The sequence below is a fragment of the Mixophyes fleayi genome, chromosome 2, assembly GCF_038048845.1.
Source record: "Mixophyes fleayi isolate aMixFle1 chromosome 2, aMixFle1.hap1, whole genome shotgun sequence".
Taxonomy (NCBI): Eukaryota; Metazoa; Chordata; class Amphibia; order Anura; family Limnodynastidae; genus Mixophyes; species Mixophyes fleayi.
In genome coordinates this window covers 295,676,803-295,694,603 of record NC_134403.1, presented here as the reverse complement: position 1 = coordinate 295,694,603, position 17,801 = coordinate 295,676,803, and the positions used below count along the sequence as shown (strand labels likewise).

Sequence of the window (17,801 nt, the reverse complement as noted above, 5' to 3'; positions counted from 1 at the left end):
GATTTGTCTGTCCAGAGTTGTCCATGCACAATAAAGCCCAAATAGTTCTTTGGAAAATGACTTATCTGTGATCAGAGATGGTACTGAGATTTCAAGAAATCCTATTATGCAGTCCATGAATGTATGCACTGAGATACCCCTTCTCCTGTAAGTATTAATACAATTTAAATGTCAGAGCAGCTACTTGGAACTCTGAATAACATGTTACAGCTGCAGGAACCAAGTGCTTGAATGGTTGCTTTCAATGGCATAAGTCAGTGTGCATAAAAGGGTATTTAGCACTTTAAGTGACATAATCCACTATGTATAGTACATTGTGTAGGTTATTATGAGTGCACAACACTTTTATTCCACTATTTCAGGTTCTGGAATAGGGCTCTGGGTGGCTTGTTTTGAGTGTCCAGCTTTCTGTGTGATATATTCCAGGTGCATTCTGCAAACGGATGCCCACGTACTGGTTACTATATTCTGACTGCCAGAATCATCATCAAGTTTATATATAAGGTGCCGCAAAATCAGCAGCGCTGGTAGTGGTGAAGGGATACAAGTCAAAGGGATAGATGAAGCAAGAGAAGGGAGTTTTTAAGGATGGGTGGAAGCAAATGGTGAATATAGAATTGGAAGCGGCAAGTGGAGAGTGAAGAGGGAGCTGTCTTAGGATGGGGCAGGGAAGGTATGTGTGAAAAGGTTAGTTATCAAGGAGCATCTGAAAGATTTAAGGTTCAAGGTGAGTCTGGTCACAGATAGGGCAAAGAGTTTTAAAGGTAGGGAGTAGTATGGGCAAAGTCCTGAAAGTGGGAGTTTGAGGTGGTGATAAGAAAGGAGGGGGAGAGGTGAAGGTCATTGACATTATAGAGTGGACAAGTAAGGGAGTAATTTTTTAACAAGGTAGGACATGTGGGATGGGGTAGCAACAAAGAGGGCTTTATAGGTGAGGGGAAGCAGATTAAATAGTATTCTGGAGGCAATGTGGAGCCAGTTGAGTACTTTGCAGAAAGGCACAGCAGTAGAGGAATGGTGGGGGGTGGTACGTCAGTTGTGATGCCACATTCAATGGGGACAGACGTGACATGCAGGACAGAGAGGAGATTGCAATAATCAGGGTGGGAAATGACAAGAGCTGGTGGAAGATGGTCTTGGTGACATTCAGGGAGAGGTTGAATCTTGGCAATGTAGTGAAGATGAAGGCAACAGGATTTGCCCATGGACTGGATGTAGAGAGTGTAGTTGAGGACCCCCAGACTACAAATGGAGAACATGGAGAGGACGACACCATCAACCTTAAGGGAGTCGGAAAAAGGGAACATGACACTAGACAGTGGAAAGTTAATAAGCCTAGTTTTGAATATGTTAAGCCTGAGGTAGCATTCAGCTATCCAAATGGAGATGGCAGTGAGGTAATTGGACATACAGGAGATGAAAGAAGGAGAGAGGTCAGGGGAGGAATACTAGATTAGAGTGTAATCAGCAAAGTGGTGATACTGGAGCCGACTGAGCAGTGGGGGACCGAGGCAGAGGAGGGGATCAGGCACTAGAGGAAGAGGCCCGAGAGGAGCAATCATAGAGGTACAAGGTAAACCAAGAAATTACGTTCCTGCAAAGGCCAAGGGTGTGAAAAGTGTCAAGGAGGAGGGGATGGTCACCTGGGTCAAAAGCAGTAAAGAGCTCAAGGAGTAAGAGATGGGAGATGTGGCCCATCAACTTAGCCAAGAGTAGATAACTAGACACCTTGGTGAGGGCAGTTTCAGTGGAGTGAAGAGGGTAAAAGCCAGATGGCAAGGAGAGAGTGTACAGTAAGAAAGGATGTTAAATGCTTTTAGACTAACTGTTTGCAAAGAATGAGAGTAGGTATATTACGGGGGACAGTGTCAAGAGATAGTGTCTTGACAATGGGAGTTATCAGTACATGTTTGAAGACAGAAGGGAATATACCTGTAGAGAGGGATAGGTTGAAGAGACGGACTAAGTGACGGCAAGTGTCAGAGGAAAGAGAGTGGAGGAGGAAGGAGAAAACGGTTGAGGGGTGAAGAGTAGTAAGAGGACCATGGAATCCATGACAGAAGGAGAGGTGGAGAGGGAGGCAGGTAGCTTGGATAGTGAGTGGGCAGAGAGCTATAAGGAGGAAATGTTGTGATGAATGGAGTCATTTTTCCCTTTAAGTAAGAAGCAAAAGCATTGGAGGAAAGGGGAGAGGCAAGGGGCAGAGAAGGGAGTTGATGGTGGAAAAGAGGTGCCGGGTCTAGATTCATAGGAGTCTGGTGAGTTAAATTTCTGACCATGGCCTTATCTGTGAGGAGTTTGTATGTTCTCCCTATGTTTGCGTGGGTTTCCTCCGGGTGCTCCGGTTTCCTCCCACACTCCAAAAACATACTAGTAGGTTAATTGGCTGCTATTAAATTGACCTTAGTCTCTCTCGGTGTGTGTGTGTGTGTGAGGGAATTTATACTATAAGCTCCAATGGGGCAGTGACTGATGTGAGTTTTCTGTACAGCGCTGCGGAATTAGTGGTGCTATATAACTAGCTGATGATGATCTATTCTGTGTAAGAGAAATGGAGATATGTTCTTAATGCTCTCAGAATATTAAACAAATTTTATAATTTTTATGTACATACCTGTCTTCGCTAATAGTCATTAGTAAAACATATAAAGGTTTAGGTTTAACTTTTATGGCTGGTGAGAAGTGTTTGTTTTTTTAAAGAAAATGTGGTCATGCAAAATGAGTGTGACAAACACAAACATTTCCTAGCATCCTATGGGCATGTGGGCACATGAATACATTAAAACAAGCCCCATACTACTGCACGTCATCAAAAGAGCCCCTTTCTAAAAGCTATGCATTTGCTCTTAATCATACAAAGGAATCAACAGGGAGAGCTGTAAAATTCACTGTCCTTCAATGCTTTCATTGTTACATATAGCCCATTAAGAAGTAATTACACTTTCCTGAATTTGCTCAATTTTACCAACTACTCCATCAATATTTTGCAAAACATTATATAAGTGGTTATTCTTTAAGACAATTCAGTAAAACAAGATCTGTTTGTGCTGCTTCTTTCAAAGGGAATAAAACACAGATTACATTTACCTAAATTCTGACGGTCTATGCAAAATTATGAAACAATATATTTCATCTCAAGACATTGATTATTGGTATTTTAAAGCCATTTTATGAAATGATTCAATGTCACCAAATTTTCCCAATTGAACATATTAGCCAAATATGCCGTATAATTTGGAAGCATCATACAATTTGTATCACGTATTGGTTGAAATCAGTTCATAATTCAAGTTGCAGAAAATGTCCTCATCACAAATTATGAAATAGGAAAAGTCTTATAAATTTAAATGGTGCTATGGTAACAAAACGTTTTAGTAATGCATTAACAGTGCGGACGGAAGCAATATAATTTCATGTCGGAACATTAATCAATTCCACAGACTGCAATGAAATAGCTTTTTATAATGGATGTGTATGTATTCATCATCATTCCTTATTGTGAGATCCTCGCCCAACTTTAGCAACTCTAGCGACTGTAGGTAAAGATACAACATACTATTCAGTTTTGGTGAGCAGACAAAGTTTATTTTTAGTATCTAGTATAGCATTCCTTTTTTTTACATTGGGCCTCATTTGGAGTTAGCAAAGGCAAAAAAAAAGGCTCAAATTTGCTCCTGAACAAACCATGTTGGAATGCCGGGGTGCAATCACCATCAGCTATTTATATAGCGCCACTAATTCCGCAGCGCTGTACAGAGAACTCACTCACATCAGTCCCTGCCCCATTGGAGCTTACAGTCTAAATTTCCTAACAGACACACACACAGACAGAGTGAGAGACTATGATCAATTTGATAGCAGCCAATTAACCTACTAGTATGTTTTTGGAGTGTGGGAGGGAACCAGAGCACCCGGAGGAAACCCACACAAACACGGGGAACATACATGCATTTATTTATTTATAGTTTTGTATGCAAGGACAATACTGGCTGCTTTTGCATGCAGCACACAAATACTGGGCAGCTTTATTTTTACACAGCAATCTAGAGATGAGCTAGGATGCGCCCTGTCCCAAGCTAAACCTGCTGCACATTTTAACTTCTTCACTCCCCCACCAGCAGTACAACATGGTTTTGCCAAGGTGCAAATTTGCTCCTTCTCTAGTTTACTCCTAACTCTAAATGAGGCCTACTGTGTTCACGGTCATGAACCATTAACAGGTTCTTCCTTTCTCTGAGGGATTGCTTTGAGTTGGCTGACATGGTCCCTCTAGACCACAAATAGGCATCATGTGGCCCTGTGTCTGTTGTGCTGGTGAGAACATGCTGAGACCTGCAGTTCCCCACCAGTAAGCGAGTAATTTGTTGTCAACAGCTGCACTAAAGTATTCTGCAATCTCAACCACTGTGTCCAGAAGGTGTTGACAGGGTCTAAGGCACACTGAGACTTGCTCCTGAAGACGTTTCTCTCTAACTATGAAGATCAATGTCTTTCCTTAGAAAGATTATACTGTCCTTATTTACATTTTCACTGAGTACCATAATGACACAGCTTCTTTATCTGCTTCAATCTCTACAACCTGTAGCATCTTTCCCCATCACAAAGTCTTCAATTAATATTAGTGGGTGGATTCATTGCCCTGTCTGCCCACCTAATTCTGCTGTCTATGATTAACCTCTCAGCTTATACCAACTGTGGAAAGATAGGACACAGCCACTGTTCATATTGGATGTATGTAGCTATTATAATTACAAATAATTTATAACTATATTTAAAGCAGTGATATACATTTGCATACTGTATCTATTTTATGCGAAAAACGAGCAATGCATGCAAGAGCCACTTGTAATTAACTATTGTATTTATCCTTCAGTTACCACATAAAATAATGTATTCTTTGTTCCACAGTACAATACAGAAACTTCTCTGCATAAAAATATTTTATTAATAAAAGCTTTTATTATTATTACTATATATAAAAATGTGTCCTAACGAAATCCCAGAATTGTACAAGTATTTAAAAGGTCACAAGACCAAATGAATTTTAATGCGAAAAACTGTACATAAAGCAGTGATACCAATCTTCTATACTGTGTTATTGGCATGTCCGAGCAGAGACCAGCATCGGATCAGCTGCCTATAGGTGACTGATAATGTGAGATGGGTGCGGTTTAAAAATTAGGGGTTTATGTCCCAGTAAAAACTAAAAATCGCTGTTTTATCATACACTTTCCTGCTATGCGAAGTCAGTAAGCCAATGTCTAATAATACTAACTGATGCGTCCTGAGATTTCAAGCATAACTCAAGTATTACAAGAATCAGAGATCTTCAATGTGGGTCTGATACATATGACCAATGCAGGACATTGCATATTTGCCACCTCATATTGAGGCATGGTGGGATTACAGGCACACTTGAGGGTCTCATAATTAATCTTATATCCTCCATGCCCTAATTGGTACTTAGAATATTCAATCTGGCTCTGACCATACATTTGTGATAGGAAGCACAAACATATAGGGAAATGTAATTCATGAAAATCTGTACAGCAGGGATAGTCAGCAGCACCTCACTGTCTTTATTGGGAATGTCCAATAGTACATGTCTATCAGTTACATGTGTGACCGACTTCAGCTTGAAATTTCATCTCATCTTTTCGAAGCGGGAACATGTCAATGAGTACGAAGAGATCTGCATTGTTGACCGGGATAATGTATCGCTCTTTGTCCACACCATGTTTATCCAAAACCACCATCTGGAACTTGCTTTCAGGGATTCTTAGGAGCAATCTAGAGACAAAATAATATAATAAGATACTTTCCACAGGATATGACATCAATACAGTTCATGAACTCAGATACAGAATAAAGGCAGCATTAAAATACTGATCCTCCACCTGGAATGTCAAGGAAGACCCAGCAGGTTCAGAAACAAGGTATTAGTCACAGTAAAGCACTATTTGCTGTTTTTCTCACAATGCTTTCTGAGGCTAGATGTCCACCTAGCTGATTGGACGAATGGCTGACAAATCAGTGCAGATCACATTATCAGACATTCTTAGATAGAAAGTGTCTCCCCATATTCTGTGAGAACGTCCTTAGTGATAGGAAGAAGGCGAGTGCAGTGGACACTCCGGAGTGTACTAAATACTCAGTAACCCAATATAACAAGCACTGTAAATTGATTCAATTTTGCTTAGTATGTCTACTGTACAGTAGAAAGACATATGCATCATGTATGTTACATAATACGGAAGACATACTCATTTTTTGTGAAATAATTATTTGGAAACATTTAATAGTTTAAACATCATCAATATCTCCCACAAATCATGAGCGTTTAGTTTACCAACCATATACTCAGTTTCACTTGCAGCTCTGTAGAACATTTACTAATCTACTTATAAGAAGTTTATCCACATACATCAGCAAAACTGAGTGATTTTTCAGTGACAGGAAAGAAGAAACAATTTTTTGTTACATAGAAACAGTGTTCAAGGAGAAAAAAAGGAGTGAAAAGAGAAGAATGACTTAGAAGGTCATGAACTAGAGACTAGTGACTAAAGGAACCAGGGAATTATACAATATAAAGAAGGTGAAAAAGGTATAAAACACTTTTAAGGATGGAATGGAGCATTGATCCGGATATCGAATGTCAGATACCTATACAAAATCTTCATAGAGAATGCAGGACAGAGCATGGGAAAATTAATCAGTCACCATGTAGTTAAATGCATTTTGACCCACTACCCTTCTTATATGGTCAGGGCCGAATTAAGGGAATGGAGGCCCCTGGGCTAAGGGGGCCCCCATTCACCCATGAGTGCCCCCCCCCCCGTGATCGGAGCCGCCCCCCCCCCCCCCCCCCCCCCGGGCACTTACCTCCTTCCCCTCCTTCCCCGGCGCGCTGTACACTCTTTACTGAGGAGATCTCGTGAGAGTGAGACTCACGAGATCTCCTCAGTAAGGAGAATACAGCGCGCCGGGGAAGTACTGCAGGGAAAGTGCTCAGCACAACTGATCGGGCCCCCGACCGATCAATACTGCTGCTGAGCACTTTCAAGGGCCCCCTGGATGCCATAGGTCCCTGGGCTGTAGCCCAGTTAGCCCTATGGTTAATCCGGCCCTGTATATGGTTGACAATTTATTGTGCAGAAAGTAACAGAATCTTTATACAAATGTGTTTTATAGTTGACATACCTGAGCTGTAATCCTAGAGCAGGAGGAAGCAGCCTGCGTCCTATCCTTCCAATGTAAGTTGGATATACACCAAATAATTCAATTACTGTCACATGCCGCAAGTCCAAGCCACACTGAGCTTGCTAACAAGTAGAAAGAAAACACTTACTAAGTGTACTGTTACCAAGTATCCCATAATTAGTTTACCAACAAATTATAATAGTCTACTATTCAATTCTAATTCAACTTCATATTTTATTTTTTAAACTGTCAAAAATAAAAGAAATGTTTTTACTAAAAAAAACAACAAGAACATTTCTATTGTAACACAACTATCATATATGTTGATGTGCTGCTTATTCTGTATTTAATTCAGATTTATTTTATCTAAGATGCAATCCACAGTTCAAAGAAAATACATTGCCAGTTATTTTGAGCATGTCATTCAAGATAAAAAAAAAATTCATTTGTTGTATAGAATTAAATATAACTGGACAGTGCTATACATTTGCATGGCTTTCTTACATTAGTTTACTGTTATGCCTGTTGTTTGTTTTGGTGGCAGCTTAAAGGACCACTAAAACTAATATAGCGCTAGTTGTAACTATTACAAATATATCTTACTAATATAATAATAATAATAATAATAATAATAGCATCAATATATGTAAAAGTATCAACAGCTTATGACATCATGATTGGGGTGTGGCCATGCTCCGGAGGCGTGCCTAGCGCTTTTGAAGTGCTAGGCTGCCCCATACTCTTCTCCACTCCCCTATAATTACCTCCATTGTCGCCTGCCATGCAGAGTAGCAGTGAATGAGATATACCACACAAATTTCCTACCCGTGGGACAAATCCGGGATGGTGGGACAGAGCCCTCATCTGGACTGTCCCGTCTAAAATCAGGAAGCTTAGGTATGTTATTGGGTTAAGTTTGAAGTTAGTATACTATGGGCTAGATTTACTAAATTTACTAGATTTACTAAACTGCGGGTTTGGAAAAGTGGAGATGTTGCCTATAGCAACCAATCAGATTCTAGCTATCATTTATTTAGTACATTCTACAAAATGACAGCTAGAATCTGATTGGTTGCTATAGGCAACATCTCCACTTTTTCAAACCCGCAGTTTAGTAAATATACCCCTATGTTTTGCTCAACTCACTGAAAACTGAGACATTTCCTAGGACACCAAGAAAGATGCTTTATTTAGGGCCTGTTATATCGAGTCTACATTACTAAGAAGTCTAATGCTGGTCCCCTGTCTTGATGAACCCAAGGCAAATGCCCCTCTATCCACTTTATTGGTAAATACAGCCCTTGGTGCAACAGACATGTGATATTTTTACAGTGCAAATCTGGTAACTTTAAAAAGAATTGTTTTTTTAAATCTCATACCCTCATTTAGGGGAGCCGTGTATAGCATCATTGTTAAAGTCCCGAGAACAAGGAAAATTGAAGTACATTTTGACAATCACCTTTTTTTATCTCTCTTACCTGAAGTGTCCCAACTTGTAATCTGTAGTAAAAATCTCCTGCAGTGGGCGTTGATATAATTAACAATCTCCTTTTCTCATAAAACTGATCCAAAAATTCAGCTGCATTTCTCATTATAACATTAATATTCATAACTGTATTACACACACAAAAAAACATAATTAAAATGCTATAAACATTATTTCTATATTTATGACTAGTTACACATCATTGGAAGTTCAAGTAAATACCCTAAAGTGGCATCTATAGTTTAATTCTAATGTAATTGTCAAATTAGAAAATAATTAACATTATATACGATTTTACCTTTATACTGTAAAAATGTTATAAAATTCCCTAATAAAATTAGTTTTTAAAAAAAGAAAATAATTAACATTATAAGTATAAAATAATAATTTAGTGTTTTCCTGGCAGTGTTTGGATTAAAGGAAGTAAGCATAAATTGTGCTTGTCTAAGCAGTCTGTCAAACAGACACAAGAAACATGTCCTGTCCAGGGGCAGGATGGGCTGTGGGTCAGGGGGGCATCTGCCCCCCGGGACGGTCCCATAGTGAGCTACCTTGGGCTGGATCACTGGGCCACCTACATTTTTTTCCCTTTAAAAGTCAATTCTGGCCCCCAGGCTAAAATTTGCCAGCCCTCCCCTGGTCCTGTCACCTACAACATGATATTACTTTAGATTAGTTCAGGCAAAATCCACCAAGAATTGAGAAACAGATCATTTAACATAATCTACGTAGGTATAATTGACAGTGAAAGGCAGAAATTAAAAGCTCTGCTTCTTTGCCTTAAAAAGCTGGTGTAGAAAATCCCATGTGACACTGCCCTATGTGATGTGGAAAGGAAGGTATTTTATCTTATGATAATTAACAAGCAGTTTCCTTTACAGTGTTTATGTTTGGAATCAATTCAGAACAAAGTAGTGTGAGGATATCGATTCATTACGTACAGTATACTTCACACTTAATCTTATGAGCCACTAGAGAATAAGGCATGACTGCTCTTGTCAATAGCTGCGGGAAACTCAAAACAGGATGGCAAAGTATCCTACAGATGCGCTAACAAGCTAAATATTGCATACTGAATGTGTTATCTGTTATCTAGTTGTTTTTTCAGTGAAAGGGTACAGTAAACTCTCTCCAGAGAATGTGATCTCTAGGGGGAAAGTTGGATGAATGAATCATAAATTATACAAAGGCTTGTTACAAATCAATTCTTTAACAATTCTTTATTTATAAAATGTAAATAAGCAACATCGCTTCAGTGTAGTTAGTATTTTTAATCATCTTAATAAAGGGCAGCATGGTCTTGCTTACAATTCCTTATGTAGCACCTATCCTAGCTGGCTTGGTTGGCTATAATGCTTTCATAAAGAGCTGGAACATGGTTATTAAATCCTAACCAGTGCAGACCTTGTTGCTTTTAGTAGAGAGAAAATAGAGAAAAGTCACCCATTATTAAAGAAACACATGCTTTGGTCGGAAAAGTGCAAGGACTTTTCCTCTGTCTGCTCTGCCCCTGGTCTCGTCTCAGCACAAAAAACTCCTTTAATATGGCTTCCTATTTCATCATCATCATCATCTATTTATATAGCGCTACTAATTCCGCAGAGCTGCAGCCTCCAATTGACCTGACGTCTTCCTTGTCCCTGCCCTCATTGCCTCTTGTCTCTTTAATGTTCCTACTTGGAACTTGTGTGCTTAACACTTCTCATCTTTTGCCTCTTGCATGTCCACTTTCCCTTTAAAACTGCTTATGCTCCTTGTTTTAGGCATTTTGTGCTTTTGTGCACCCCATTATCTCTACTCTTTTGTTACTGGTGCTTCCTCAGGTATCCCCCCCCCCCCTTCCCAAGTCCTATGTATTTTGTTTAGCACCCCCAAATCCCAAAATGACAGGTGCTTATGTTTATAGGTGACTTTCTAGTTCTGGAGTGTTGAGAAGTGATGACAAGACTCAGCATCATAAACTAGGAAGCTGTCTATATACAGAGTCACCGTGTTTGTGCCACAAAAGGAGGAACAAGGACCCAAACTTGCAGAGCAATAGGGTCTGATCATAGATGCATCATGGTGGTGGAGCAATCAGTATTGCTACACCACTGCTCAGATCATGGTCTACATAAAGTACATTCTAGTCATTATGCCTGGAAAACATGGGAGGGGGATTTTTTTTTTTTCATAGTAGCTTCAGAGAACGAGGGTTAGTGTGTACAAATACTGATTAAATAGTGATTTATATTTATTTATTTTTTTACTGCTGTGAGAATTACAGGTCGGAGAAGGTATTGGGGGGAAGTGGTTTACTTCTACCTCCTCCTCCAGCCCCTCACTGTGAGCGTATGCACTGTTGCAGGAGCTGCTGGTTTTTGACAAAGCTAATGACCACATAGTCAGCTTGCCAGGAAGTTGATAAGCCTTAATGTTGGTTGTCCAAAGTAAAACGATGATCAGTTTCAGGAGAAAGTATTGAAAACATGGTTGGAGTGCCCCTGTGGGACATAATGCAGACGTACAAGAGTTGTAGGAATGTTTAATAGTGTAATCACTGGTAAACGTGAAAAACATAAGCACCATAAATGCTATTGTTACGCTATACCTATAAGTGGGCATAAAAATCAGCAAAATGGCTGTTTTTTTAAACTGGCTAATTACATTAGACCCCACTGTCTATCTAAGTCTCATGTTGTCATGTAAAAAAGCTTAAAATAAAAGAAACAGTATTGTAACAAACGATAAATGTAAGGTAAACATGTGTTATCTTTTTATTACTCATCCCATGTGTAGGTTTCTGTTCAACTTTAAGTAAATATTGAATATATGCTCGGCATTAGCTTAGGTAAACATGTCTTTGACCTCGTAGAGACTAGCTAGCATGATTACCAACAGAATTACCCAACAAAGTTGAAGACTTTACTAAATGCCAGTTTTTCCTTTGCTTTGTCACTATAATGAATGGATATTCTAATCATACTTTGTTAAATTAACATATAGGTCTTTAAAGTGCAATATTGTTAAGCATACAGGAGATAATGCACAATTTGGAGCGAATATTAAAGACGTACTTACAGGAACATGTTGGCTCTGTCCCCGACCACTCTGAATTAAACTGGCACACACGGGCTGGGCTTCCTTGCAATTCGTAACCACCCATACAAAAATAGTCACAGGTTGCACCATAGTTATCTCCAGCTCCTGAACACTTGATGTAGCCATTCTCTGGTGCGTTCAGCTTAGCACAGCGCCTGACTTGGTAGAAAGACAAGAGATTTGTGTAGTTGATAACCTGTGGACAAAATGTCACGTCTATTTTATTTATACATGTATACAAGTGTAGGTTAGTTTAATGTACTAGTTCCTCTTATTTACATAAGATTAAAATAATGTTCTCTACTGGCTAACATTCAGACACAAGTTAGGAATTCTCTCTCCAATCCTTCCATGTTACCAATTACAGAGCTCCAAAATTATATCACTCCTCCCCCCCTTTATAGCACTGCCTTCAGTTGTCATCAAGTACAATTCTACACATAAAAATGCATTACAATGTACTCGTTCCATTCTGTGTCACCTTATTAATAACACCACATTCGCAATAACACCAGCAGTTGGCTTTCTACTTGCACCGCTCACTTTTTCACCCAACCGGCACTCATCAAATTATTTCCTTGCCGATGCTTGTGGCATGCAACATCTCACACCCCATCTTACATGGTCTCTTCATCCCGTCTGAATACATGAATCCCGCCTCATTGTCATTGGTCTTCACGTAACCCCATCAACTGCGAACCTTATGTCATTAACTCTTCTTTGTTCCTCAAGTTAACACACAACTTACACTTCTCATATCATCTGTCTGTGCTTCTTACTTTATCATCCTTCCTGCACGTCTCACATTTACTGGCTACCTCACATCATCAACATTCCTGTACTCTTCATATCATCTGTCTGTGCTTCTTACTTTATCATTCTACCTGCACATCTCACATTTACTGGCTATCTCACATCATCAATATTCCTGTACTCTTCATATTTTCTGTCTGCACTTATGGCTGAGTCACCGCGCTCGCTCCACCCTGCCTGCTCTCTTAATATCATCTGTCTGTACTAGGATCAGAGTTTGAAAATTAGAAATGTTGCCTATAGCAACCAATCAGATTCTAGCTATCATTTTGTAAAATGTCCTAAATTAGTGATAACTAGAATCTTATTGGTTGCTATAGGCAACATCTCCAGTTTCAAACCTGCTGGAAACTTGCAGCTTGATTAATTTACCCCCAGCACTCTTCCTTCTGGGGTCTGCATATAATCTGATATATGCTCCTCACATCACCACCCCAGAGCCTCTTTAAGACAAGTGGGTGTGTCCACCACAAAGATTCCATTAGTGGACTCCAATGGACTTTGAAGAACTATATAAATATAAATATACCTCAAAAGAAGAATTTATACATTTTTCTCAAGAGAAACACACAAGATAAACTTGTAACGAGTTTCCTTTATCCAGGTTACAACCCTCAGAATGAGGGTTAACCCCATACATTGTTCTTTTTTATTTGACCAATGATATCTTAAGCTCCACTTGGTTCTTGACATTAAAATATTGTCAGGCCCGAATAGAGAGGAACACTAACCGGTATTAGCGCTACTGAGCTAATAGGTGCGGAGTCTAACGTACCCCTGGTTTTCACCAGGGACCCCCGCAGGGAGGTTTGGACTTCGCTGCACAGGGTACGCAGGTCGCGGTCCTATTAGTCAGTTGCCGGTGTAGTGAAAGAAGGGTCAGATGGTCCGGGTCAAGCCAATCGGTATGCATGGTACAAAGGGAGAATCCAGGAGAATCGTCAAACTAGCCAAAGTCGCAGGAACACAGTGGGGAACACAGAAAGGAGGATGGTCAGCAAGCCGGGTCACAACAGGAAGGCAGAATCCGAAGAATGGTCGAGCAAGCTGGGTCACAACAGAGGAACAAAACACTTGGGAGCTAGAGGCAGTAACCTGTTACTCTGGCACCCTAATGGCGCCAGAGCCAGGTTTAAATAAAGGCATGTACGCAAGGATTGGTGGAGCAGATTCAGGCACACAGAGTGCTGATAAAAGCGTCCCGTTACCTAGCAACGGGACGGACCTGCGCACATGCGCCCGACAGGACTGGGCTGAGACAGGCGTCCATCCCCGTCGAGTGGAAGAACAGCGGGGACGGCGCCTGACAAATAGACTCTGCTGTTTAGGGGTCTCTTGTCTTCTTAGGGACTCCAGGTGGAGGGAGATATGAGCTCCCCTATGCAGATGAGGCTGCAGACTGGAAATGGAAGCACCCTCCACTGGCCTGTCAAGCAGTAAGAGTCCCTTTATTGCTGCCAGACACTGAGCCTCACTCAGCTGCCATGATGACATTTCTTTGATAAATTGCATGAGAACATAATTATTTTGATACACAGGGATAAAAAAAATCTTGTTATCGGAAAAGTCTTGGTAAATAAATCTCCAAGTCAACTGGTACCTATAAACCTCAGTGACAGGTATTGAAGAGGTGCCGAATATAAAACATTACAAAATGTTCTGACTATGTGACAACTTACATGGTAAATGAATTCCACTGTTGTAGTCTACTGGTCTGATGCAGCAACATGGGACTAGCATAAATTAGGTGAAAACAGTTCTCATACATTTCATTTTAATTTTCTTACGAATTTTAACAAAACACAAATATGTTCCAGATTGCTGCCACTTACATACCTTTGACCTTCACATTAAATTTACATGACGCTTTGTTCTCTGCTCTGTCATACACCGTGTACTGGATTTTGTGATCTCCTTCTGGGAAGTCCGTTCCTGATGAACGTCCTTTTAATATCACACTGAAATAAAGAAGTTGATATAATACATTTAGCCATTTATTTCATCTCCAGTATAGTATTAGTGAAATAATGTGTTAAAGTTTAATGAACTCATTCTGTAAAGTTTGCTATTAAACCTACGCTAGGGAGATGTATGCCAGTAATTTGCCTGCTCTCTGTACCCTAGACCCACCCACGCTCCAGGTGACTCAATGAAGTCACACTCACCCCGTGTCCTCTAGCTATTGTGCTGTGACAGTATTATAACTCAGTGAGTAAAGTTTACAGGAGGACAATAGATGTATTGTGTTAAAAGCCAACTCCACTTTTGTGGAGGCTTTTTTTTTTTAAAGGGATAAATGCACAGTTAAAAGTCAACTTTGTGAAGTTTATTTTTAGGGGTTTGATTAGTAAAATAGACCTTTATAAAAACCCCTATCCTATCATTTCATATGAGCATCTGGACTATACATACACAACGACCCATTAGCAAAGTGTCCATGAATATTGCATTCAAATGTTGGCAGCCAGGAAGTAACGATTTTTTATTACTTATCGATCTTACTCTGTTAAAATCCCATCTGCTGTGTCCCGTCCCTCGGGAGTGTCCCAGAAAACTCTTGCAGTCAATTTATTTGGTTCTGCTATCTTTTCCTTTACACTTGGACACTGAATCCTTGGAGGTTCCAAATCTGCAGAAATATTCCACAAAAGTGATATATTATAGTAAACATGAAAAATGTATTGTAAGCAAGAGTAAGTGTGCTAAATAAAGTAGCATTGCTTATTTACTTTTATTTGTTCTCCCAGTTCAAGACAAATAAGTTAAATATTTAGATAGGAAAACAAACAAACAGTGAGCAGACAAATGACGTACATTTACATGGTAATGTTTTAGAGTGCATTTTATTTATAAAAATAATGTCATGGTAAGGGATTCCCAAGTGGTTTACGGATTATGAATGTTTAGGCTTTTTTAAGAGATTCAGTTTAATATATATATATACAAAAAAAATATTTTTTAAATAGTAGCAAGTTTCGAAACGTATATTTCTCAAGTTTTGTTATCAGAAGGTGCGTCTGCATTAAACAAACTAATATGAACATTCGCAAGTGTACAACGTAAAAGACAAAGTTGCTTTAATCCTGATTATGATGAACTAACAATTTCGAGATCATTCACTAAGTGTATGACTACAAGTTAACCCGTGCATGATACTCATGCATTCTAGTCAAATCAAGCTACTTAAGGTGTTAAAAAGGTTCTTGTCATGCATTTGGGCCATAGCCCAGGCCTCAACCACCAACCACTCCCCACTGTCACCCCCGGCAACCACCAACCACTCCCAACTGTCACTTCTCCTTCAAGAAATATATATATATATTTTTAAAATCTTTATAAACACTTTTAACAATTAACAAATTAAATTAACAAAATAAAAACATCTTAGTATACCAAATTTCAGCCCTTTCTGAATTTTTTTTCCCACACACACTAAGAATTTAGTAGGTCAGTGTATAACTCTGCCCAGCAGGTGGCGCTGTAGCTCGGTTTTATTTTTTCCACACACACACAGACAGACTAACACACGCCACTAGACATTTATATATTAGATAAGCACCTGTAATATGTTTTATATCCTTTCCCGGAACTTTTATGCTCAGACTGGTTTATGAAGGGCACAACAGTAAGGGCCCGCTATAGAGACACTCGCTAGAGCTCACAAGAACCTTGCACCACAGTACAGAAAAAATGAAGAGACAAGCAGTAACTATTAATTTGTGCAACCATCAGATCCAATCGAATTGGGACACTCAATTTTACAACTATTTAAGTGGAATGTAAATTGATATTAGAGGCAAGCATAGGGGTTAGTGAATGCAGGTGCCTATGAATAACCCTGTAGACCAATCTTAAGAACAACTGTTGCACTACCATTTCTAGCACCCTACAATCAATAGCACTAACATCCTTTTGCAGGGTAGTTTGATTTGTAATCTTTTCTGCAGCAGGACGTATATGTAATGGTTGATATACATACTGAATATAGTATATGTAGATTATGTTTATAAGTAAAATATAAATATTTTGGGGAAAGCTAAACTATGAAACTCCTCTATTTAATACTTGCACTAGCCCTTGAAGATAACTATTTTAATGACAAATCTTACTGTTTACATAACACATTAATGTAACAAACTAATTGGGCTGCAACCTGATTAGCCGACTCCCTTCTATGATCAGGAACACATATAACAGGACAGTTATGCGGAGGGCACTGAATGCTCTGTTGGGTTGCATTGTTTTTCTCTATAAGTTAAGTAAAGGACAATAATCATGAGTAGACATTTTACTTTTCAGTTAGGTTCATAAATGGTTATCCCAGTTTAATTTATTTTTTTTTAATTAAGTTACATGCATGACTAATGTCATCAAAACAAGACCAAGTCGATGGTACGGTAATCAAACTTTATTAGTTGAATGAAAAAAATCTAAGTAAACGTAACGAATATCTTCACAGCTTTATGGGAGTGTTGAAGTAGTTCAACCTGAAAGCAATGCATCTACCACCATCTAGTGGTAAGTGTCCAGTAACACACGCCTACAAATATAATTATGGATAATACTGTTCTTTTTCTTTTCATTTGATGTATTATTAGTATTAGGGCCCTTTGCAAGGCATACTAAATTAATTAATAGGTGCTAAAATACATTGAAAATGCTAAATCAAGACTAAAATATATAGTCTTGAATATCCGGATATGTAATATCTGGATTGTTTTAATGAGGATATGTAATATCCTCATTAAAACAATTAAATGGAAATCATAAGACAGTGACACTATAAGAAAAATGTCCTTTCTTATCCCCTCATGTACGAAACAGGGTGGCAGCTATGCTTAGTAACATCTCTTGTTTCCACAGTGACATGAAACCTTAAATGAAAATAATAAGTGTTGCCTAATGGAGGGGTATGTAAATAAAATATCACTGTGCCCAAATCACAACAGTGCAGTAAATGGCCTTGTTCCAGACCATAATAAATTACGAGCTTATCTCAGTCATATACACATTTTTCAGATACAATCCCAGATCTTTCACCTAAAGGTAGGTATTACAGCAGCATCATCTCACATCTAATTAAGGAACCCACTGAGATGGACCTTATCACCTTCAACCAGGACCTAATTTTAGACCATGGTGCAGCTTGGGGTCCCCTCCATAGACAACTATGATAGAGATTTCTGCTGTCAAAGGGATGTGGCCACACCATTGAAGGTCT

The 17,801-nt window shown here is 39.2% G+C and overlaps 1 protein-coding gene across 2 annotated transcripts in view; it reads right to left on the bottom strand.

Moving 5' to 3' along the window:
- Positions 1 to 3,563: 3,563 nt before the first annotated feature.
- The window catches only part of SRPX (sushi repeat containing protein X-linked), a 59,349-nt gene continuing 45,111 nt past the window's right edge, over positions 3,564 to 17,801 (bottom strand). For both annotated transcript variants that reach the window (XM_075196435.1, XM_075196437.1), the window contains 6 exons: positions 15,083 to 15,209; positions 14,417 to 14,538; positions 11,747 to 11,926; positions 8,679 to 8,812; positions 7,201 to 7,322; positions 3,564 to 5,790 (listed from right to left, as the gene is read on the bottom strand). In XM_075196435.1, coding sequence (XP_075052536.1) covers positions 5,610 to 5,790; positions 7,201 to 7,322; positions 8,679 to 8,812; positions 11,747 to 11,926; positions 14,417 to 14,538; positions 15,083 to 15,209 — 866 coding nt within the window. In that variant the 3' untranslated portion in view covers positions 3,564 to 5,609. The remainder of the gene's footprint in view (positions 5,791 to 7,200; positions 7,323 to 8,678; positions 8,813 to 11,746; positions 11,927 to 14,416; positions 14,539 to 15,082; positions 15,210 to 17,801) is intronic.